Raw genomic sequence first — 26,063 nt, forward strand, 5'->3', positions numbered from 1 at the left:
TCTTTAGCAGTTTTATCATCTTAAAAATTGGAACAAGAACAAACTCATATTCATTTGAATATTCTTAGAATTGATAATTATGTATTGTTTTAAAATAGTTTTAGAGAGTAAATAGTCTGTTTTAGCAATATAATGTACCTGCTCACAACAAATGAAAAAATTGTTAAATAAAGCTTAGCTTTGGAAATAATCTATAACCTCACTCACAATCCAATCTGAGATTCTGAGCACACTGGCCAAAGCATTGAGATTTCTAAAGCTATCAATTCTTTATTTACTTTGAATCATTATCTTAAGGGCTGCCCTGGGACTTAAAGTTAACATCTTAACTTTTAAAAATCTATTTCAGATTAATACCAACCAATGTCAATTGTATAAAAAAACTTCTACACCACAGCTGTTACCTCTCTTCTCCTTTGTGCTATTATTGTCATTCAAATTACAAATTTATAAGTGATAAACCTATCAAGAGTTTTATAATTAATGCTTTATGAAGCTGATTTTTTAAAAATCAGGAGAAAAAGTTGTAAACAAAAGTAACTTTATGCTGTCTTTTATATTTATACACTTATCTTTACCATTGCTCTTTATTTCTTCATGTGAATTTAATATCTACAAATGCTCCTCAACTTATGATGGAGTTATATCCCAATAAACCCATAATAAATTGAAAATGTAAGTTGAAATGCATTCAAGACACCTAACCTACCAAACATCATAGCTTAGCAACACAGTACACTGTAAATAGGATCTCAGTTGTTTACACTTATGATTATATGGTTGACAGGGAGCTGTGGCTCACTGCCACTGCCCAGAATCATGAGAGGACATCATACTGCATATCACTGGCCTGGGAAAAGACCCACATTCAAAATCTGAAGTATGGTTTGCACTAAGTGTTTATCCCTTTGGTACTATCATAACATAAAAAAAGCATACATTGAACCATCATAAGCTGGAGACCATGTGTAATTTCATTTCAACCTGAAGGATTCCCTTTAGTATTTCTTATTTAGGAGGTCAATAGCAACAAATTCTGTTTTTATGTATTTGGGAATATTCTAATTCTTTCATTTAAGAAAGATAGTTTGGGCATATATAAAATGAACTTTCTTGGTTGAAAGTTCATTTCTTTCAAGCACTTTAAATATTTCACCCCACTGCCCTTCTGGTCCCATAATTTCTGATTAGAAATCAGCTTATAATCTTATTAAGGATACCCTGTTCATGTTGAGTCTCTTCTCACTTGCTGGTTTCAAACTCTTTCAACAAATTGACTATCATGTGTCTAGATGTAGATCCTTTTGGGTCTGTCCTAATTTGAGTTCATTAAGCTTGGAGGTTGCAGTTTTTTCCCAACCAATTTGAGAAGATTTTAGCTGTTGTTCCTTCAAATATTCTGTCCTTGTCCCCAAATCTGGGATAGTATTTGTATGCTGGTATACTTGATGTTATCCCACAAGTCTCTTAAAATTTGCTTGTTTTTCATTTTTCTTTTCCTTAAATATGATCATCTCAGTTAACATATCTTCAAATTTCTTGACTCTTACTTCTGGAAGCTCACCTCTACTGTCAGATTTTAGTAAATTTTTTCCATTTCAGTTATTGTAACTGTCAATTCCAGATTTTCTATTTGGTTCTTCATAATTTCTGACTCTTGATATTTGGTAAGACATAATTACTATACTTTCCCTTAATTCTCTGGACATGGGCCCCTTTAGTTCTTTGAATTAAAGTTTTGTCTAGTAAGTACAATGTCAGCTTCGTGAGAGACAGTGTCTAGTGACTACTTACTATCCATACTTTCATATTTATTCAGCTATATATTGATTTTCCATTGAAAACTAGACATTTTATATGGTATAATGTGGCAAGTTTGAAAATTAGATTTCTTCATCCCAGGTTTTTTTTTTTTTTATTGGTGCTGTTTAGTGACTTTCCTGGATTAATTTTGTAAAGTTTATATTCCATTTCATGGATTGCTGCTGAAGTCTTTCTTCCCTAAGCTTAGTTATCAGCTAATGATTAGACAGGTTTCTGAAAAATTTTTGAATCAAGACCTTTCACCCTTTGCCAAGGGGCCCATGTGTTGGGGTGTGCCTTCAATGCTCTGGAAGTTTATAATTCTGCCTTGTCCTTTACTTCCTGCTTGCCCAGGGTCTCAAAGTCAGACACCTCAGGCAGATACAAGGTTAAACAATTGTCCCTGATGGTTTTCAACAAATGTTCTGGGCTTTTCCACTGAGTGAGGATGAGTAAGATCAAATAAAGACAACTCTTGTGAATAGAAACTTTCCAGAGAGCTTCCAGATAGCTCAAATAGTGACAATTATTTGGGATAAGGATATCCCAGGGAGGTGCCCCCCCCCCCCGAGTAACTGCATATTTTCGTGGCTACAATGGTGGTCAGCTTGATGGCTTTTGATGCTAAAGTGGAAATGAGAAAAGGGAGGTAGGACTAAGGCAGTAGATTAGGATTTAACACAACAGAGCTCACTATTCTTAGCAAAAATCAATTATCTTACTGGAAAAAAAAATGTTTCTTGGGTTGTTGGAAGCCTTTGGTTAATTTTTTAGATCTATGAAAAAGTTTGTTTTTGACAATTTTTGCTAGTTCCACATTGCATTTATAGAGATTTATTTTCTGAAGTCTTTACTCCACTATTCCAGAAATCCCCTCCTTGAGTTTGAAAATAATTCTTGTATTGGTGTCTTTTTAAAAACAAACAAACCAAAAATGACTATAATCTTTAGCTTTTAAAATTGCCCAGCAAAATACATGGGATCCCTGATACCTCCACATAAACTGCTATTTTAAAGTATTCAAGAAGTATAAAATTAGAAGAAATATGATTGGTTTTGATTTGCATTCCTTTTTACCTTTGGTGGCTACAAGAAAATAATGTGTTTTTTGATAACAGATGCAATAAAAATGCATTTACTGTTATCAACACTTGGCTGCATTTCAAATGTTTTTAAAATAACTGCTTCTTTTTAAAGATTCATATTTTTTTAATTTTAAATAAAAGAAGATGAGAAACTAATCCTAGTCATGGTAGGATTGATGGCACAGCATCTAGTTCAATGCCTAAGAGTCATAACTAAACAGATGAAAGGTTGTTAAGGTTCCAATGTATTTCTTTGATGAAATGAGGGAAATGGAAACTATAAGCTCTAAGTGTTGACTTTTAAAAGAATCACAAACATTTTTAACTCATTTAAATATTTACTACTTTATCCTGAGTGGTTATTTACCATAATGTTGGCAAGTCAAATTCAATTATGAAAAAATTTGACAACAATAGTAGTATTTTCCTAATAATTAGGAGATGTCAAACCTAGTATAAGTCACTTGCCACTTGGAGAGTTCTGGGGGGTGATGAATGATTTTGGTTGCAGGTATTACAACAAAATAATAACGTGTGGTTGTACGGGAAGAGAGAGAGCACACACAAGAGAGAAAGAGAAAGAAGAAAGAGAGGGGGAGAGAGGAAATGAAAACACATACTTCCTCTGCAACTCTCAACGTAGCACTTAGAATTGTAATGAGGTCTAAGTTTGGGATTTAAGCTGCAGCGGATAAAGTTTTGTTGAGGAAAAAATGTTGAGAATATAAGACTAATTACAAAGTCATTAAGGTTTTTCTGGGAAACCAATTTAAATAGAGCAGATACTTAATATTGAGCATATCACTCATAAAACAACACTAACAATAGCCTCAGTGGTATTTATGATGCTGTCATCTGTTCACATCTTCACTATTCTATTCCATCATATGTATTTTATAAAAATAGCCTAAGCATTATAATAAAGGTATATAACATGGTAATTTTTATTACTATATGTCTTCAGAATCTATGGATTTGAAATATGCAATTTCAAGAACTTATAGCCAACCATTAAGGTCACTGATCAAATAATTTCTCATTTTACTAAGACATTAAAGAATTTGAGTCTCATGTACTTTAAGGCTAATGTGTACGAATGATCTACTAGGTTAGCAAGGCTATCCTATCATCTGACTAGGCTTGAATATTTTCTTCACATTGTAAACTATGTATTAACACAAGAAATGATAAAACTTTTGTTTTTAAAAGAAGGCCCCTCCAAATAAAGCCAATTTCTAGTGCTGGTGATTAATATAAGGAAATGATTTAAGAATTGTAAAGCAGAGTTGGTTCTCAGCCAAAATATATGAATTTTGGACAAGTTAAAAACTAATGTGTTGAATTCAGCTTCAACTCAGACCAACGAAATAAATAAGTCTGCCATAAAACATTTTATGAAGGAAATTACATATTAAAATATTATTTGTGCTTTCAAAGATACCTTATAATCCCTTGGGGTCAGACTTCCTCAAATCTGTTTTCCTTCATCTAAATTATATTAATGTGAGAACAGACACATCAAAAATTTCCATAAAAACAAAGAACTGGAACTCCCTCTTGAAGATATTTAATTGAAAATAAAGATTGTAAATATTCCAGGCATACAATTAGATTATTTGATATACATACACTGTATAATGATTATCATGATGAAATTAACATATCCATCACCATCCAAGCTGTATATTAGATCCCCAAATTTGTTCACATTATAATTGAAAGTTTATACCTCTTGATCAATATTTCCCGATTTCCCTCACTCTCCCCCAGACCCTGGCAACTATCATTCTACTTTTTCTATCAGTTTGAATTTTTTAAGACACCAAATATAAATGAGATCATGCAGTGTTTATCTTTTTGTCTCTGGCTTATTTCACTTAGCATAATATTCTCCAGGTTCATCCATATTTTTGCAAATGGCAGGATTTCCTTCTTTAATGGCTAAATTATATCCCTGTTGGGTATGTGTGTAGGTATGTGCATGTGTATCCCAATTTCTTTATCCACTTTCCTATCAGTGGATCCTTGGGTTATCATCTTGACTGCTCTGAATAATGTTGTAATGAATATGGGACTGCAGGTATCTTTTCAACATACTATTTGCTTTGGATATAAACCCAGATGTGGGACTGCTAAATGGTAGTCCTATTTTTAATTTTCTGAGGAATCTCAATACTATTTTCCATAATGGGTGTACCAACTTACTTTCCACCCAATAGAGTACTAGTGTTTCTTTTTCTCCAATCCTTGGAAACACTTATTATCCATTTGTCTTTCTGATTAACAGCCATCTTAACATGTATGAGGTGATTTTTTTCACTGAGGTTTGCTTTGCATTTTTCTGATTATTAGAGATATCAATCACCATTTTTCATGTACCTATTGGCCATTTGTATGTCCTACCTGGAGAGATGTCTGTTCAAGGGAAGAGGTACTCCTTTTTTTTCCACCATGTAGAGTATTGCAACGTGACAATAACATAATAGTGAATTAATAAGTATACCATGGAAATCAGTTTTCTATTACAGTTATTTTTATCTGTGAAATACTCATTTGTTTATAACATAGGATTGATTCTCAGTGGTCCACAATCACTAAGCCAACAGATTCATTAGGCTTTCAAACTCAGGTACCATGTAAGAAAAGAAGATTAAAAGTACATATGGGTAGGAATTGCCATCAGTGATTGTGTTCATCAGCTTTTCATTGCTGTGACAAATACCTCAGATATTCAACTTAAAAAGAGGAAAGTTCTATAGTGGCTGATGATTTTCAAGATTTCAATCCATGGCTACTTGGCCCTATAGCTTTGGCCCTGTGGCACCACAGTATATTATGGCAGGGAGTGTGTGGTAGAGAGCAAAGCTGTTCACCTCATGGAAAGCCAAGAAAAAGAAGAAGGGGAGAGGATCTCAGGATCCCCTTTAAGGGAATGTCCCAATGATCTAACTCCCTCCTACTAAGCCCTGCCTCCTAAAGGTTCCAATACCTCCTAAGAGTGACAAGTGGAGTATCAAGCATTTAATACATGAGCTTTGAGGAACAATCCAGTTCCAAACAATAGCAGTGGCCCATCATAAATTACAAATTTCTTGTTGTTTCATACTTTACCTTTGTGACTTTTACATTCTATGTCATAGTATATTTGTGTTTCTTTTAATATCAAATTTATGTTCTAAGCTTTATTTCTGAGTTGGCATTCCATAGAAAGATACCATATTTACCCTGTATTTTCATTTATCTTCTAGCACACCATCACATGTATTTATAGGTACCACCAATATGTTTAGACAAATGCTTCTTTCTTCCCTAGGATATCCACAGTCAGGAAGTCATCATTTGAAGTCCAAGGGCAGATTTTAGGAGTTTGCAGGAATGCCCCAGTTTGAGAAGCAGACCTTGATTTTCCCAGGCAGTGTCAGCTGATAATCTTGGAATATTCTTAACTCATTCCTTAACCCATTTTGTTCCATTGTCCCAGATGTGAAACACCTATGAAAATTCAAATTGAACATCACATATACCACTTATGGTAACTTTGAAATAATGTTGGAATATTTATTTTGTTTGTAGAATTAAAAAATTGGGACTTATTGTGTTAAGAGTCAGCACTACTGAAAGCTTCTATGAAACCTTGATGAAAGATAAAAACTTCATATCAGAAAAATGCTCTTACCCTCAAAATTTTGCATAAAATATCATTACATTTGCCAAACCCCTAAAGTCTACTCTTAGACACAAAAGATGTAGGCATATTAAGAAAGGAAGAAGCATTTATCTAAACTTATGAGAACATATAGTTTAAAACAAGCAATAGAAAAAGCAGAAGTAATAGTATCAATAAATTTCCAAGCATTTCAATTTTCTGTAGAAATGGAATCAGAGTTAAAAATAAGCATGATTAAAGCCTATCCTATATCTCACAGAGGTCCATAAACACATACCCTTACTCTCTGCATGCAGCTACATATATCCAAGTCAGTACCCAAATATCAAATAAATTCAAAAAGATGTTATGGTTTCAATTAAACACACAGAAAGAGATAATCACTTTCAGGTAAGGTACAGGAAGGAGCAAAATGGAACATATCACTCATTTTCTAGAAAAAAATCCTAGAAACTTTTCAGACTTGTGTTTCCCTGAATTCAAAATTGAACCAGTTAAACAATGTCTATACGCCTTTAGATAATAAAATGCATTATTTGAAAACACTTGGAAATCATAAATTTACAACCTCTCCACCCCCATTCCACTACCTCCCCCAAATGGAAAACAAGCAGAATCAGTAAATAACTTTCAAGGTAATATAATATGGTAAACACTGTTAGAATTCAAGTGGCAAAAATTCCATAATGTAGTTACTAACAGACTTTCAGATATTCAATACTACTGCTCTTGAAAATGGCAAAGTTCCAGAGAGAAATTATGTTGAGAAGGGGGGAAGAGAAGGCTCTTCCTTCATTTATTCCTCAAATATGAGGTGGAGAGATTGGGAGAGAAAAGTATTAAAATAAATATACCAATTCTGCCAGGTGTGGTGGCAATCCCAGTGGCTCAGGAGGCTGAGACAGGAGGACTCCAAGTTCAAAGCCAGCCTAAACAAAAGTGAGGTGTTAAGCAACTCAGTGAGATGCTATCTCTAAATAAAATACAAAATGGGGCTGGGTTTGTGGCTCAGTGGTCAAGTGCCCCTGAGTTCAATCCCTGGTACCCACCACAAAATACATAAACACACACACACACACACACACACACACAATTCTGAGAAAATTAAAGCACCAGAGACCATACTAGGCTAGTGGAAATGATTAGTTAGCAAAGAGTTAATGGGGGCTTATTATGAGACGTTCAATAATTATAACTTCATGAAAGTGAAAGAAAGCTTCAAGACTAAAACCATTCCTCTTTGTAAGAACTGATTTGAATTTTTCTAGACTGAATTGAAATAAACAAACTATGGTTCTAATAGTAGCAGCTTGATAGAGGGAGGACCCACATACATTTCTTTCCACTTTAAAACAAGATTTACTTGTTCTGTTGCCACAGCCAAAATGGAAAGCCACTGACTTTTTTCAACAATTGTGTTGTACTCTATGGAGGTCACTGCCAAATTAAAATGCACAATGTTTTAAGCCTGAGAAAAATGAAGTTGACATCTAAATGGTTCAACCCTGTGTAAACAAAGTTACCTCCCTCTTCCCTGATGAGGCAACCGCCTCTGTTAATACAGCATTAACCAGAGTTAATAAGAGTTATCAGGAACCTTTGTATGGTCTGTACTGAGAACTGCTAGATTCCATTTGGCCTCCTATCCCATTACATAGCAAGGATCCAGAATCACTGCTTAGGTCAGTATCCATATCTTCATCAACTTCTATTAAAAAGTATTTTCACTATTTTTCTCAATACATATCATTTCTTCATCTCATTATAGTACTATATAATTCATATCACAGATTATTCATAATTCTAGCCTTTGACATGAAGAAGAGTTCATTTACTTATAAACATAGACTATAGAGAATACTGTTAAGTATGTTGACAAAACATTAATGTTTATGTGGTTAGAACCCATCATCAGTTCCATACTTAGGAAGTAATTTCCTTATATTTTGAATCATATTCTGGGGAATAAAAAGGAGCTACTAAAATAATATTTTACAGTCATAACTGAAAAAAATTTTAGGTCTTAACCTTATGTCTTAATATAATTAAAGATATACCATTAGCTAATGGACTCAGAATTTTGTTCTTTTTCTCTTTAAAGAGTAATCATTACTCAATACAAAATAAAAATGTTGTTTTATTATAATTCAATAACTATTTTAGAATTTTGTTCCTAAATAATAGTATAAAACCTTTACACATTTTGCTTAGATATAGTGTGTATCAGGCAGAAGGATCCAAGTTAAAGCCAGCCTCAGCAATTTAGTGATGCCCTCCAAAACTTTGTAAGACCCTGTCTCAAAATAAAAAATAAAAAGGGCTTGGGATGTAGTTCAGTGGTTAAGTATTTTGGGTTCAATCCCCTGGTACCAAAAATAAAAGAGAGAGAGAGAGTTGTAGCAATCATAAATTGGGCATGCTAAGAACCAGGAGGAACATACCCATTACACTAATTGATGTTTCAACTAATTTCATAAATTGTATTTTTCAATAATTAGTACACAATCCTAACATAATTATTATAATTTCCAGTACCTACATTTTGTTGCTAAATTTTCAATATCCAAGTAAATTTTCTTTATTAATTTAGGGAGAAAAAAGTAGTTGAAACTATTAAGTCTATAATAACTAAAATAATTTTTTAAATTACATAATCTTCGTAGCTAGTCATTTTTTCCAACTTCATATTTGAGACACCGAGTTTAGAAGAAAAAAAAAGAACACTGAACATAGAAGGCACTCAGGCAAGTGTGATACAACCAGTGTTACTCTAACTGACTTGTCCTGAATGTGTACCGATGAATGAAAGAACTCTGTCTATATAGCAGACTCCTGCTTGTGTTATTTCCCCGTCTCTTGTCCAGGCTTCACAACATTCATGACATTAAAGGAACTGCTGAAGCATAATTAACTGAACAAAAAGGAAACTTTACCAAGAAAGAGGTGATTCACAGGCCATTACTAGTTGAAAATTGTCAACTGGTAGAACTTCACTTCCGAATGCCTGAATTACAGTTAACTCCTGACAGGTGCCCTTTTTTGCTAGGTTCTCCATCACTTCAATCTACCTTTGATTGGTACCCACTGACCATTGTATAATGCTCATTCTGACCTCTGTTGTTTCCCTGCCTAGAAATCCTTTTCCATCGATGAAAGTTCTACCCAGCCTGAATCCTTCCTACTTTGTCACTGAAGCACTTCGATGTAACCCCAGCCTACATTCATCTGTTCAAACTCCTACAGAACTCATTGTCTCTATCACTCTCATTCAGCCATAGAATCATATATGATTTCATAATTTGTTTAATGAATGTTGTCTCCTCAACATATCTGTAAGCTTTTTTAAGGACAGGAAGTATGGTTTATGCTTCTTTTATAGGCCTCTCACTTATAACCAAAAGGGAGCCAAGCAGAGTGTTCTGCCCATAACAACTATATTACTTGAGCTGAAAATATTTGAACTAGAAATAATATGAAGAAAGTATTAGCTTATAATAATAGGCAAGTACTGATGTAAAACACACCATCTTAAGATAATATTGGCAAATAAATGTTTGGCTTGAATAAATGTTCATTTTAAAAGTCTATAAGCACAGGAACAATCGTGGTGGAAATTCTACTTTCTTATTTAGAACTGTAAAGCCATCTCTGAAAGGAAGAAGTTAAAAAATGTTCCAAAACCAAAATTGATGCATTACAATTCACTGGTAATATTTAAAAATATGTGCATCCCTGCTAATGACAAAGAACTTCGTGTTGGTTATACAGACAAAAAGACCAAAAAAAAAAAAAAAAAAAAAACTTTCAAGATCCATGACTTGACCACATCTATTTTTTTCACATATGCCACTGTCATATATAGATGAAGCTTTTCATTAGAAACAAGTATGTAGACTATAAGCAGCAATTTCAAGAAGTGCTTAACTAAAGTGGTTTATGTACACACGCAAGGATTTAAAGGTCTTACCTATTATATCCATTATGCAGTTTATCTTCCAATTTTCCATCCCTTTAGAAAGTACATTTGCTCAGAAATATTCCTCAGAAACTGTCAAAAATAATGTTCTCCTTTAATGCCTTAGTCCTTCCACCTTTAAAAGTAGGTGAACAAAGGCAAAAGCTTCTATCTGTCAAAGATATTTCCTTACATTATTATTAGTAAATTCATCAGAAAGCCCTAAAGAACAGTGGATAAGGAGAACAAAAGGTAGAAAAGTTCTTCTCAAATATAAGCAGTTATTATTAAGTATACTAATAAAGTAAATGATAAATGTGGGGTAAATACTAATCGAAATGCTACTAGTTTGAAACACATTCAAAAATGGCAATTTCTGATTCTAATGCCTTTAATCTAGTTTATTCATAATTTTAGTAAGTTTGGAAAAAATACCTCAAAGCCTAAATTAGGCTTTCTTGTAAGCAGGCTCTATGCATCTCTAGTACATGTTTGTGAGACTAATTTTTAAAGAATTCCCAAAATTCATACGAAAGATAAATTGCTTTGGGTAAAGCCAATATCATGTACCTTTAAAAAGTAAGCTAAGCTTTGTGCTTAGAATTAACAACACTGTACACTTTAAGAGGGCAGATCTCATATTTTTTACCACAATAAAAAAATAAACAAAAATCAGCATACATGTATATAATTAAACTGCTTAATCAAAATGACTGAAATTCTAATTTTTCATAAGAATGTAGTGTGCAATGTAATCTGTAATGGCAAGTCCTGTTAAGAGACACTAGAGACAAAATACAGAAGATATAGATATGGGCCGTTGTGTAACTGTATTCAACAGCCAATTAGAAATAACAGGTGAGAGATGGGACTATAGCTCAGCGGTAGATGCGTGCCTAACATTTGGGCAGCCCTGGGTTTAATCCTGAGTACACCCCTCCCCCCCCGAAAAAAAAAGAAAGAAGAAGAAATTATAAGTGGAGCTATCCTTTAATATTATCTGTTCTATAATCTTGGTTATTACAAATAAATGGGAGCAAATTATATAACATAAACTTAATAATAGATGCACAGGTCATGTACTGTAGCACACAACCATAATCCTAATGACTCAGGAGGCTGAGGTAGGGTGATGCAAGGTTCTAACCAGCCTTGGCAAATCAGTGAGGCTGTAAGCAACTCTGTGAGACTGTCTCAAAATAAAAAATAAAAAGGGCTGAGAATGTAGCTCAGCGGTAAAGCATCCCTGGGTTTAATCCCCAGTACCAAAAATATAAATAAGTAATAAATAAATAAATAAATACAACAGCCTAAAATTAGATATGTCTGAATAACTGACAATTTATAACTCTGTTCATAGACAAGTTAAGAAAAATAAGAAATTATAATGACCAGTAATATTTATGCTGTTTGAGGTATACTAAATTTATTTGTCTCATAATTCCCAAACTTGTGTACAGGCCTCATTCTGATGACACCATATAAATGGTTTTCAAGGTGGTCTGTTGGAAGTACTCAAAGGACCATAGCAAGCCCTTTTATGTTTTTAAACTTCAGGCTGTACATTCGTTTTTGCTAGAAATAATTATTTTTGTAACAGGTGTGTCATGGCCACTGGTCCTAAAGAAGGGACATCTAGGTGTATATAATATAAAACATGCTCCTTAGAGCACTCCTCTCGTGGTCATATGTTCAGTATCCCTTTCTGCCCTGAATCTGTGTTTCACCTCATTTAACTACAATTCATTGTTGTCCTTCCCTGATTCCCAGGTGCCCTCTATTCCTGCCTCCAGTCCTGTGTGACTCTCTCTACTTAGCCAATGCTTTTAGTGTAGAAGAGCAGACTTCTGCAAAACAACTCACTAGACAGGGCAGTAGCTGGAGGAGTTTGTGGAGTAAAGCGCACCACAAACCACATATCACCTCATTAGTGTCAGAGAAATAGAAGCCATATCATTCCCATTTGTTCTTGTGAGGGTTTTTTGAGCTGACAAGTGGCAAAGTGTAGGAGTAGACGGATCCTTGAGCTGAACACAAAATGTTAACCACTGACTGCCCCACATCTAGCCCTAACTACAAAGAGCTATTCCACAAAATCAAGTACCTGGCCAAGGTAGTGGCAAGTTTTTTGTTTGTTTTAATACAAAAGAAGCCATCACAAGATTTTTTTATTTTCTGTTTTTATCATGGGACAATTTATGGAATGTACTAAAAACACTACTATGGAGAAAGGTCAGAAGATTTCATGAGATTTTTCTTTGGTGAATAAATCACTAAATCACTAATACCATCTTCTACTTACCACATTAAAAAATGATGTAAAAAAGCACCATCAGGGGCTGGAGTTCTGGCTCAGTGGTAGAGCACTTGCCTGGCATGCATGAGGCCCTAGGTTCGATCCTCAGCACCACATATAAATAAATAAAAGATCCACTGACAACTAAAAAATATATTAAAAAAGAGCACCCATCATCTGACCACTTAGCTCACCTCCATTCAAAATCAGCACACACAGGATATTTGCATTATGACAATGAGATGCGTATTGAGGTCCAACTTTTACCAGCTACCTAACTTAATTTGCACCCCAAACCACCTATAATTGCCTGTAGCTAAGCAATAATGATGTCACAGAAAAGAAGCACAGTAATGTGACTAGCACATGAGCATTTCTTTGACCAGATAGAGTGCTGTGAGACCCCCCTAGGACAATAGCACCAAAATTAATTTTTCAGAGTCCATTCTGTAAATCCACTAACACTAGAAGCAAAGCAGAATAGCTGTTTAAAGATGTTACCACCCTACAGTAATCCAAAATCCCAAGAGAAGATGTTTCTAGAATTGTGTGTCAAATGCTTACAAATCACATTAAAATATATGGAACGGCAAGATAAACTATATAGGCTGTTAAATCAATCTCACTACTTTCCATTACTAGAGAGCTGGTCAGCATCTTCTGGCAGGATAGTGCATAAAACAGTCAACTGTGCTCTCCCAGCATTGCATGTGGCTTTGGGTCACATTGTGGATTATCTGTAAAATCAAACAGATAGGGGAAAGGCAAGAATCATCAAGACTATCACAGACCTTATTGAAAAAAAAAACTAGTATTGGTAAGGCCTGGACTCCAGCAGAACTCACATTTGCCCATCCACTGATGACCGCAAAGACCATAAAGCAATATGGCTAATCCTATCTATTGATAACATCCATCCTTCATTATCAAGCAAAGCTGCAAAACAGATAAAGCGTGATTCAATCTATCTTAATTTCTAAACTTGAGAACCACAGAACCTAGAATCTAGTACCAGAATGCACTTAAAAATTTCCTAAGATGGTCCTCCACCAGGCTCTATTTTGCTGAAGGCTATTTTATGATACACACATAAGGAAATATAAGAATCACTGACTGCTTTACAAATTTATAAGCCAGTTATTTTTATTAGCAGTAATAAGCTGAAAACTCTCTACCCATCTGAGCAATTCAATCAATGTTAGTTGCAGGGAGAGTAACTGAGGTGATCCCAAAAGACCAACCAAAACACCACAATAGCTCTGTTACCGCTCTCAGGTTCTGCTAATTTAAAAAGAAATGACATTTAGTATCTGCCAACATTTGGAACTGCTCATATTAAGAATTCTGATTTCACCTGCCCAACCATTTGTTTTATTCCATTTTCCTTCAGTGGCACCACCACCCTCCTGGTTCCCCTGCCTTATAAACTGAAATTGCGTTCAAGGCCTCTCTTTCACTTCCCCCCAGCAATGGGAATTTGGTAAAGTGGGATTTTTTTTTCTCATTTTCCTGCAATGCCTCTTACATGTAGGCCCTCATCTAAAAGCTATCCCCACTATCTTTATACTTGATACAAATTCTATAAGCCAACATGTCTTCTTCTTTCTCCCAAATTAGATGCAGTTGGGAATAGGTGAAGAGTGGGGAGGAGGGTTCTTATACTGGTGATCAAATTTCATAGCCATTCCAACAGAGTTGTTTAACAAACTTTTCCTGAGCACAAGAATAGCTAGGCACAGAGCCAAGAAAAGAAAAGGCAATGATGGAAGCCAAAAAACAGGTGAGCTGCAATCTTTCCACTCCTACACAAAACCTGGCTCTGGAGCAGGATTCCCCACACATGCTGATAACTTCTTCCAATTCTTAATTTTGCAACATTCCTATATTCACAAACTCTGTCCCAGGACAGTTTTCCCACTTTCCAATGCCAATTTTCTTACTACCTTAATAACCTGAAGCCTAGCTGGTCTCATCTATCTTAAAAATCTTCCAATCTACCTTCATTCTAGAGGACTCTTCTGCAAGTGCCATTCCCTTCTGAGTAAAAACAATAATCAGATGCAAAATCTCCCATCCAGTCTTCTCAGAGGGTTCCTAAGACAAAGGCTATGTTTAATTCCCTTGAAGTTTTACAATCCTAGAAACCAAAGCAAAAGGGAGTGGGGTGAAGAATGCTGAAAGTGCAAGTTGCTGACTGAAGACAGCTGCTGGGAATCCCCAAGTGCTGTGGCAAGGGGTGTGGTGGTGACAACAACCGGTTTGAGAACAACCAAGCGAGATTTCAAGAACTACTGGTCATAGTATCTTAACCAGTAATCTCTGTATCTTTTCCATTTAAAAACTTGACTCAAGTTATCCCATACCAAAGGCCTTCTTCTTTACCACTCTTTTATTCCATGTCACATCCATACTTACGCATTTTATCTACATCTTATTAATCTATAATTCTGTATATATTGCATTGTAGGTATTTTAAGCAACCTTATATTGGTGTCATAGCTTGAAAGACTGTAACCTCTATGAGAAGAGGACCATTTTTATATCTCTAATTTCCAACCATACAACTCAGCATAATGTATATATTTTAAAAAACAGGGTTTTTTTTACAGTGACATATAATTTCCACTCAGCTATTCAACACTAACATTTTTTTTAAGGTTGAGCAAGTTTGAAAGTATGATACATTAAGAGCTGTAGAAAACACACCCACACATGATATAAAAGATGCCACTTATAGTTGGACCAAACATAAAGCATGCTCCACCCAACCAACTATACTATATACCATACTTCTCTTCCTCTGTTTTTTTTTCTTTATACTACATAAGCTTGTAGGTCATTTTTGCTCTTAGTAACACTAACTACAGAATTTAAAGTCTAAATAAATTTACTGTTGGGAATCTACTCTTCCACCTATACAACCACTGGCTTCCCACACTGTCTCCAATGTCCTGTGAGCAACTACCCAATTACTGATTGTGGAAAGACAGCTTACACATTGAAGGTCCATTCTCAGCAGCTACTGGGTTTTATTGCTGGTCCTCACTTAGCTTAATTGATTCAGAACAGTATCAAAAAGAGACATTATTACACAAGTTTGAAAAAGAGACTACTTAAGAAAATTTAAATGTAAAAGCCCTGGTCATTGTGCTGCTTTAAAACAGGCAAGCCTGGGTGACATGGAGAGAACAGAATAATGCCCATTGAAATCACAAAACTTAGGAACTTTGACTAATCTTGTAACACAAGTTTTAGTGCTTCCTGCATATACATTCTCAAAGTAAAATTATCTATAAATGAGAAGTACAACTAACTTCAAAAACAATCCATTGCAGCAAAAATGTTTCAGTGTTTATAACAAATTCAATTTCAAAAAGTGTACAGGTTCTGAAAGACAGCAACGTGAAAGGGACTATGTTTCTGAGAAACACATACTTAGAAATAAAGACTCATGCATGGGTTAACAAAACATTTTTACTTTTTCAGTAGTGGTCTTTCTTCACATTGGACTAGGAGATCCATCAGATTCCCTCTTAGCTGCAACCCATTAATTGGAACCTGAACAGCATAAACACAATTCATAAGCAGGAAGAATTATGCACTAAATTATCACTCCCTTTGGCCACATGGGGGAGAAGGTAAAATAAGCATTGGGTTTTTCTTTTTAAGTAAATATACTTTGTCCTACATACACCTATATGTATGGATATATAAATAATTTTTATAATTTGTATTTATTCATCCTTCCATGTCAGCCATTGTCAGTTTTTGTGACATAAATGATAACTGGGGACATGCCTGTCTTCTTCTCTATCACTAAGAGATGATATCAGATTGTCTTCCAATGTAAATCACCATAGCTAAAAACACCTATATTATTCCTTCAAAAAGGCTCAATGATTTTTCAGAAAAAAAAATTAGGAGAAACTATACATTATGGCCACAGAATAGAAGTCAGTACCATTATGTTAGTGTGGATAAGGAAATTTGTCATGGCCTTGTAGCATCACCTGCAATTGACAAGATAAATTTTCCAGTTATTCTGGCCAGTCTTCGTCAAAAAAAAAAATAAAAGACATAATAGGAATATAATAACTCTTGTTTAAGATGCTGATTTAATATTACTTTAACCTGAGCTGCATTATCAAATCATCTTTTGATAGTGCAATAGGATGGCTACTGTTCTGGTGAAACAAAGTGCCTATTCCCCTAACAACCCAACTCCTCCCAAGCACACTGAAAACAGTAATTTGACTAATGTGGCAAGACAAGAAAGAGTTAACTGTTCAAACATCTGATCTGAATCTCTCAAAATTTCCATGTCCCTAAGTATATTTTTTAAAAATGATTTATTCATTGCAATAGTAAACCACACTTCCTGGTATTTAACAGTAAAGCACCTTCTATGTGCTATAGTCTACATGAAATGATGCACTGCATTAATTTCAAAGGTGGTAAGAGGATTAAAATGAAAGGTTCATGGGATATGTGACACACAACACAGCATCAAAAATATAAGACTGAAGGCATGTGGTGTCGCCCTCCTGAAGATGGTTCTTGCACTCATCGAGCAATAGGAACACTGTCAAATCTCCAGAGTGGTTTTCTCTAATGGTGGAATTTCAGTAGATAATATTTTTATGTTTTTTATGCATAAATGCTAAATTAATTCATTTATGGCCCATCTTCTTTCTATGGAGCGAAAGAGGCTTACTAAAGGACACACTCAGAAGTATTTTAAAAATAAACTATTAAGATGGGTGGGGGGGAGACTGAATCTTAAGCAAGATTCTTTTATATTTCTTTGCTAATAGGGAAAATTCTTAAAATGAAACCTAGCAAACATAAAACACTTTTAACATATTATCGAGTTATTTAGTTTGTAGGAACAGGAGGGGGCTTTACTTATCAAAATCAACACAACTCATTTAAAGATATCCTATTTATGTTGCTCTTAACTACTGAAATGTACTCCTCACATATAACGATTTCTGAAAAAGGAACTAAAATCATACCAAGGGTTCCCAAGAGTCATCCTACCCTCCATCCCCCAATGGAAACCATCCCCAGAACCTCAGACTCTTATGCTCTTGGCAGCACTCAACTTCCCAGATGATAGATGAGAATGAACATGGCAAAGGATAAAGATATAGAAAATGGAAGCTTTTATATTGGAAACTGGCAGCCCAAACTGCCATTCCCAGTTATTCAAACACTTATTCAGACCTTCACTTCTCTCTAGCCCAGTGGTCTTGACCTGTGGCCCTGGGAACAGTAGCATCAGCATAGAGGTTGTTAGAAATGCAAATTCATAGTCCCACCCCACACCAACAGAATCTGAAACTCTGGGAATAGGGCCCAGCAATTTGTTTTAACAGGCACTACAGGAGATTACTATGTATGCTAAAGTTTGAGAGCCAGTCCTCCTAAAACTTTAATGAGCATAAGAATCACCTGGGGAGCCTGTTAAAATGCAGATTCTAATTCATCAGGTCAGAGGTGAGGCCTGAAAGCCTACCTTTCTAACAAGCTCCCAGGTGACATCTTCGCAGACCAGTTACAAGTGTTACACAAATCAGTTGTTCAGCAAAATTACCCAGGATGCTCATAAAACACAGCTTTCCAGGATACTACCCTAGGCCAAATTAATCTGAATCTCAAGAGAATGATACAGAAGATAACCAGAGGTTCTCGGCCCTTGCTACACAATGAAATCACTTGGGGAGCTCTTAGTAATCCTGATTCCCAGGCCCATCCACAAGATAATTAAATCAGAATCTCTAGGGCTGGAACCCAGGCATCTATATTTATATTAACTTCCCAGTGATTCCAATGTGCAGCCAAGATTGAGAATGACTGCTATGGAATCTAACTGGCTCAACACCTGGCACAGTGGATTTCTTTTTAGTAAAAAACAGGTTCCTATGAAATGGCTATCCACTCAGGCGTGGTGGCACAAGCTTGTAATCCCAGCGATTGGGGAGGCTGGGGCATGAGGATCACAAGTTCAAGGCCAGCCTTAGCAATTCAGTGAGACCCTGTCTTAAAATTAAAAAAAAAAAAAAAAAAAACGAAATGGGCTGGGAATGTAGCTCAGTGGTAAAGCACCCCTCAGTTCAATCCCCAGGACTTCCCTCCAAATGCTAACTGAGCTCATTCACATATAAATTCAAGAGCTCTGGTTTTTGAACAGTAAAATGCACCTAAAGTTATGCTGTTCTCATTCTGCAGCCTGATTTCTGTGGTCCAATATGTTCTCTGTAATAGGGTATGCATTCAAAAAGAGCAACAGTGAAGAATTTGTATTTACACAGTCTGTTTATATACTTACATCTCCTTCAACCCTGAAAAACATAGATGGCTTGAAATTTCTACTAATCTTTCAGAATGGAAGGGTAACTAGTGGATCTATATAACTTCAAAACCTATAAAAGTCAGATTTCACCGTTACAGATATTCTGACAAAAAGGTCCTGGGAAGGAATGAAAATAGTGTGCTTTTACATATAAGAATTGGAAGTTGCCAAAAACACATATTCTAGTGGACAGAGAGAGGACCTGAAACACACTACTCAAGATGTGATACTAATAACTCTGAGAAATAAGCCTAATATGTCTATTCATGCCTTATAGCACCTAGCACAATGTTACATTAATAAGCATACCATACTATTAGGTATGTGAAACAGAAAAATGTGTGGTGGTTTCTAAGACATTGCCGAATGATTAGTTATGTAACTCCCATAATCAAGAAATATTTCTGAATTTTACACAATTCACACCAAAAATAAGCTTAAGATAAATGAAAATAAGACACAGCCCTCTTTCCACATAAGTGACCTTTCTCTGCTTGGGCATATTCAGGGTCCACTCAAAATTAGCTGTTCTATAAAATACACTACACACTCAAGATCTACTGAATGATAATAGTTATTCTCCCAGCACCATTTCAACATATACACAATGGTCAAAAGTGTGTTTTCTTTATCTGCTTAATCCCTTGAAAAATAAATTCACCAGCTGGGGTATTTAAAATTTAAAAAAGCAAATAATGATATTTTCAAAGATCATTTTCCGTATGAACTGGTCAAGCTCACTTTCCTCTTAAAATTTTTGTTATACTCATTCAGTTAACCCAAACTCACTTTAAAACGTGTGAAAATAGCACCTTCTGAAAGTGTGTTCTCATATGCTTTGAAGCAATGGAGCGTGAATATTAAAACAGCCTTTGCCAAACTCATGTAACAGCTCAAGAACTAAACAGGAGTGAATTTTTACAGTCCCATGACTTCGCATAGTCAATCTAAGTTATCATCCCAGGACTAGTTTTGATACATCACAGACATCCAAGAGACGACAGAAAAGTCACAAATAAGTGACTCAAGCTAATAAAGATTTCACAGATTCTTTTACATGGCAGTCTTTTCAAAATGAATTTTGCTTCTCAACCAAAAAATAAATAGGCTAAGGTGTAGAGTTAGCATTTAAGTTCCTAGAATTAACACTGAAATTTATAAAGATATTTTATTTATTTGAAAAAAAGTATCCACCTGGATGCCTTTTTCATACATTTCTCATGAATAATGCCCCAAGATGAACCAAGTCTAAAAGAAAGTGCACAGATCACAGAGGAATCATACGAAATTAAAGATATTTAAAGTATCCAAGCCAAAGAAAACAAATACAAATGCACAATTTCCAGGACATTTTATTGCAATTTCCACTTTACATATTAATATTTTTAGTTTAGGCAGAAGTGTTTATACTTATCAGTAGTTGTTCAATCCTCAAATCTCACAAAATGAAAAAAAAGCAGTTTAAAAAGAACATCAATTTAGGTATTTATGATATGGGAAACAAGGGGCACTTGTCTTAACTAGAAAAAGGGTTAATGCTTTTCAATATAAGTTCCAATAAAATTTTTCATTTATTTTTCTTGTGGATGCTAAGTACTTATAATTAAAACAATCGTCCTTTTCCCCATCCTGCTCTCTCTTGGTCTTTACATTCTGTCTAGCATTTAACTCAAAAAGTCAGTTTACGCTCAGTTTACACATTAAAAAAAAAAAAAAAAAAAAAAACATATGCCCCATCTCCCACACATCCAAATGGACAGGGATTAGAATTAACCTGGCTTTTAGTGGTAAGAGTGCTATTTTAAACAATTCCAACCACACACTTGAAGGGTAAAGTAAAATACAAAACCAAAGGAAACCATAAAAATGCCTACACATTCACTATTGGACTGTTTATTTCTCGAATCGTTAAGTATAACATAGATTTCTTAAAAGTGAAATCAACACAAAAGCGAATGCACGCTAAATGTACAAACTGACAGTGGCTCTGTGGGGACAGCTCTCTTTGAATGAGCTATTACCCAGACAGTGGAACGAAGGGAGGGAAAAAAAAAAAAAAAAGGTCTCACTCTTAAAATGTGAGGAAGCCGGCGGTGCCCTCACTTCACTAGAAACACATTTTAATGGTTATGTTCGGATAAAAATAGGTAGTAAGGGGAAATGTGTTTAAAAAAAAAAAAAAAACACCTCCCCGCTCCCAGGGCACAAGGGAACTTACAGGAAAAGAAGGGTAACCCTCTCAAGCTTCAGAGCCAAGTTCCATCACTAGCAGAATGGAAGTTTGGATGGTAGCTATTTTTCTCCCTGCATTGGGATAGTAGCTCTCCATGTGCAAGGTACGCGGCGTGGAAAGACTGGCGAGGCTTTCACATGGGGTTAAGGAAACCAAAGTAAGGAGAGGTCAGCACCTTGAGTAATCCAGATCTCCCAAAACGGGGCAGAGTGGGAAGTGAGGGAGAAGAAAAGGGTCAAAACTCCTCGAAGTTATCGCAAAGAGAAAGCATACACCTCTGGAAGCCAGGGGGCCATCTCTAGTAGCAGCAACCTGCTCCAAGTGTGGGGTGCTTGCCTCATGGGGAAGAAAACGCGGGGTGCCCATACTTAGGACGAGTGGCTCAGGGGACCCGGGCAGCGAGAGGGGTAGGGGCAGCCGTCAGCAGGGAGGCGAACTCGCACTTTGCCTCAACTCTGAGCCCCATCCCGAGCGCAAGAGAGAGGGTGACAGAGGGCACGGTACTCACTAGGGCTCGTTGGTGAACCGGGGGGTCCGGGGCTGCTGGTATCCATACAGGTGACAGTAGAGCACATCGAAGCAAAAGCAGCACATCTCCGCTGACACCACCATCTTCCGGGAGCCCGGAGATGAGGACGAGGCGGCGGACGATGAGGAGGGCGAAGAAGCGGTGGCGGCGGCCGGGGTAGAAAGTAGGGTCCCTACTCCACAGCTGAGAGGTGGCGACAGGGATATCCCCCCGCCGCCGCCGCAGCTCTGGGGGGGAGAGAGGGTACAGCCGCTGCCGCTACCTCCTCCGGTTAGACCGCCCAGCCCGTTGAGCCGCGTACCGGCGCCTCCTAGTCCCAGCTCCCCAGCTCGACACTGGCTCTCTCCGCTGCAGTGGGAGGAGGAGGAGGCGCCACCACCGCCACCCGAGCCAGAGGGGGGCGAACTGGACAGTTTCTGCTTCTTCACCCCACAGCAACCCGCCGCCATCTTGGAACAGTCTCCCCCACGCAGCGCTTCCGACCCATAAGTGAGGCGAGCTGGCGGCGGGGGCGAGCACGCTGCGGCCCCGGCCGCCGGGGGCGCGCTGGGGGCTCGCGAGGTGCGCGCGCGCCGCTCCCAGGCCTGGCTGCCGAGCCACGCGGCTGCTCGCGCGCGCCCCCATCTCGGCGCGCGCCACGCACTTTCGTGGCTCGGTGCCTCACGCCTGTCCCGCCCGACTTGCGCCTCCTCAGAGACCAAGCCCTTGGGCCCACAGAGGATGGAAGACAGGAAACCAGATAGAAAGGAAGGTGAAGGAGACGAGAGCAAGACAGTGGAGAGTGGGAGCAAAGGGAGGAGGTGGGCACGCTGGGGGAGGAAAGAGGGAAAGGAAAACTAATGGTGGAGGGGGAGGGAGAAGAAAGGAGAAAGTCCGAAGTGAGCATCCAAGTCCCAAAGCACAGCTCGCTGACCCTACTGCCCATAGTGCTAGTGACATTTGAGCCCAGTTTCGTGGAACCTGAGCCACCTGGCCTCAAATACGCTGGTTTCTGACCTGTTGGGGTGTGAGCAAGCAGGTGCTCCTCAGAGCTCCACACCTGAGACCGCCCCTGTAGAGTATATACTAAGCAGACCCGGGAAAAGCCACAATGTGGTGTCTTTAATACCAACCTAAGCGTACACCAGGGGTTTTCCTAGCTTGTGGTAAAAAAAACCAATACTCTTTCCTAATTGGCAAATATTAAAGCCCAGTGAATCTATATGTGTTGTCCTCGTTCCCCCAATTTTTGCTCCTAGCCCTGTGAAAGCGTTCAAAAGTAAAAATTAAAGTCCTAAACAACACCTCGTTGGTTCAAAGGTGTTAATTGAGCTTTGAGATTTGTATCAGTGGGCTTTCTGTTTTTTTTTTTTTTTGGCGGGGGGGGGGGGGATGGCTTTGGAACAAAGCAATTCGAAATATATCTGTAGTGTACAGATCTTAGAGGTAAATAGAGAAGGCAATATATTTAGTCACCAGTTCAAAGATTTTGTTCAAGTATTAATTAGATAAATCTTAATATTCATTTTTTTATTCTCAATTTAAAAATGCTTGGATGAATGAGAAGGCATATGAGTCAATCCCATTCTGGACACCTCGATGCAGCTTTAAAATGACAATAATAAGTGCTGGGGTTGTAGCTCAGTGGTAGAGCACTTTAGCATATGTTGGATCCTCAGCACCACATAAAAAATAAACAAAATAAAGGTATTATGTCCATATACAACTAAAAAAATGTTTAAAATTACAATAATAAAATGTTAAATTTCAGGGCTGGGGCTGTAGCTCAGTGGCGGCAGAGAGCTTGCCTAGCATGTGTTAGGCACTGGGTTTGATCCTGAGCACCACATAAAAATAAACAAAATAAAGGTATGCTGTTCATCTACAACTACAAAAAAACTTGAATGTTAAAATTCATAGAAATAAACTTGACAGAAAGTATATTTACATTGTGTCTATCTATACCATGCCAAAACATCTCCACAAAGTCAGGTATCTGCATATTTCTACAGAGCAAAAGATTGATTAATTCTGACATCTTTGATCTAAGTGTGTGGGATCTTGCAAATAGCTGGGGACTGTTCTTTCTGCTCTGAAAAAAAAAAAAGCGTGTTCATTGAGTAAATATTGTGCCTCTGCACCATACTATGTTCACAACACTGCATTTCTGTTGAAATCCAGGGCATACACAGGAAGTATGCTTCCCACTCTTGAGGAGTTTATAAATTGTCAGATTCAAGCACATAATCAGAAAAATAGCAACTATTTATTGAATGCTTTCTAGTTGCCCAGTACCATGCTTTGTCTTATTCCACAGTCCTTCAAATTAATGAATTTGCTCATTTAAACCTCAGAAGTAAGTTGTCCAGTGTTACACACCTAGAAATTGACAGACTAGAGATCTGAATGCAGGCATGTCTGATTCTAAAAATTATGCCTTATGTTAAACTGCCTCTCAATAGCAATATGTAATAACAAGTTTAGTGATGGGCAAAGGATAGTGACATTAAACTATAGTAGGTGGAACTGAGGTTAAACAAAAATAAGAACCTAGTTTTTATGAAAAGAGTGAGAGACACTAAAATATGTTATTAAGCCAAGATGAATAATCTCCTTCCAAAAAGATTTTATGAAACAGATCAACTGTCTGGAATGATTAGATGTAGCATAAAGACAAATAAAGATGGTTTAACTGGTTTGTGAAATGTGATTTCATCTCCTCAAACCTTGTCATCACTTTTAGAATTAGCCTTATGTTTGAGGCAAATAACAAACAATTCATTGTCAACTACTACTGGAGTAAACAATGCATTATTTTCTTGTTGATTTTTCAGAAAAGAAAGCAAATTGGTTTCAAAAATTAAAATTTTCACAATAACTGATATGTTTTTAGGGTGTTCTGTAATTTATCTTTAGTTATCACAATGTACTTCTTAAATTTGTTTGAAACTGGATCAACATTACATTCTGTATATGTGTGTCAAAATACAATACTGTACTCCTTAAATAAGTTCAAATATTACATATCAGTTAAAAATAAAAATAAATTTTTAAAAGAAAGAAAAAGAAAATGTTAATTCTGAAGTGATGAGTACCTTAATTAGGTTGGTTATGGTGATCATTTCACAATGTATATATACATATATTAAAACATCAAGTCATACACATGAAACATATACAATTTACTTGGCAATTGCACCTCAATAAAGATAGAAAAAAAGAAACTGGATCAAATACAATATTAGACAATAGGAACCGATTTTCTCCCCACCCCACTAAAAAGTGATCACTTGTAGAGCAGAAAACCAGAGCCATTTAATGACATCACACTGCAGTTTAGCACAGGAAGCAAAGTAGGATACCATGGATGGCTGCTTCTGCAAGGGGAATTTAAGAAAGCAGAATGTAATCTCCCAATTTAGAATTTGGCCAGTAGACAAGAGTCTAACGCCCCTACTCTAGTGAAAATAGCAAGGAATCTTTAATAAGCACCAGAAGTCATGTCCTTAGTTCTGCATTTAATCTAAAAGACAAAACACTATCATAGCTATGGTACCAGACTAAGGGACTGATGCAATGGGAAACCCAAAGACAAGGACATTACAGCTGAATTACAAAAATAGCTTTTCTCCCAAGGATTTTTAATTCTGATTTCAAACCTCACTAGCATAAAGAAAATAGACAAACCAAATGTAATCATTGCAGAAAAGACATCATTACCTGACCGCTAGGGGTTATTCATCTGAAAAGCTCTGTTGTACAGATTGGCTAAAAGGCAGGGGATGGGAACTACTAGCCTTTTCCTCTATGTTAACTTCTCCTAAGCTTGGCTCATCTCCCATCCTAACCTTGAGTTTCAAGAAACTTTATAAATCCCCTGGCAAGAAGTGGCAGTGGTGGTGGTGGTGGTGGTAATACCTCTTTCTAGCCTTTGAGGAAACGCCTCTCCCGGCCTTGTTTTCTTGCAGTGTCTCCAGCATAGAAACAAACATTCATTTAAACATAAATGAAATCCACAGAACAAATTCTGTGAAAATGTTTTCTAACAACTATACAACATGCATACTACATAGGAAAATTGACCTTGTCAGGATACTATTGAAGTATAAAGGTCAAAGTATGATAGAGCACATGTGTTTCTACCCTTTGCTGATACTGGAG

The 26,063-nt window shown here is 36.7% G+C and overlaps 1 protein-coding gene across 1 annotated transcript in view; it reads right to left on the minus strand.

The window, feature by feature from the left end:
- Ammecr1 (AMMECR nuclear protein 1) overlaps positions 1-22,372 on the minus strand; it is a 113,026-nt gene extending 90,654 nt beyond the window's left edge. The window contains exon 1 of the mRNA XM_077106706.1: positions 21,903-22,372. Coding sequence (XP_076962821.1) covers positions 21,903-22,372 — 470 coding nt within the window. The remainder of the gene's footprint in view (positions 1-21,902) is intronic.
- Positions 22,373-26,063: the final 3,691 nt, after the last annotated feature.

The sequence above is a fragment of the Callospermophilus lateralis genome, chromosome X, assembly GCF_048772815.1.
Source record: "Callospermophilus lateralis isolate mCalLat2 chromosome X, mCalLat2.hap1, whole genome shotgun sequence".
Taxonomy (NCBI): domain Eukaryota; kingdom Metazoa; phylum Chordata; class Mammalia; order Rodentia; family Sciuridae; genus Callospermophilus; species Callospermophilus lateralis.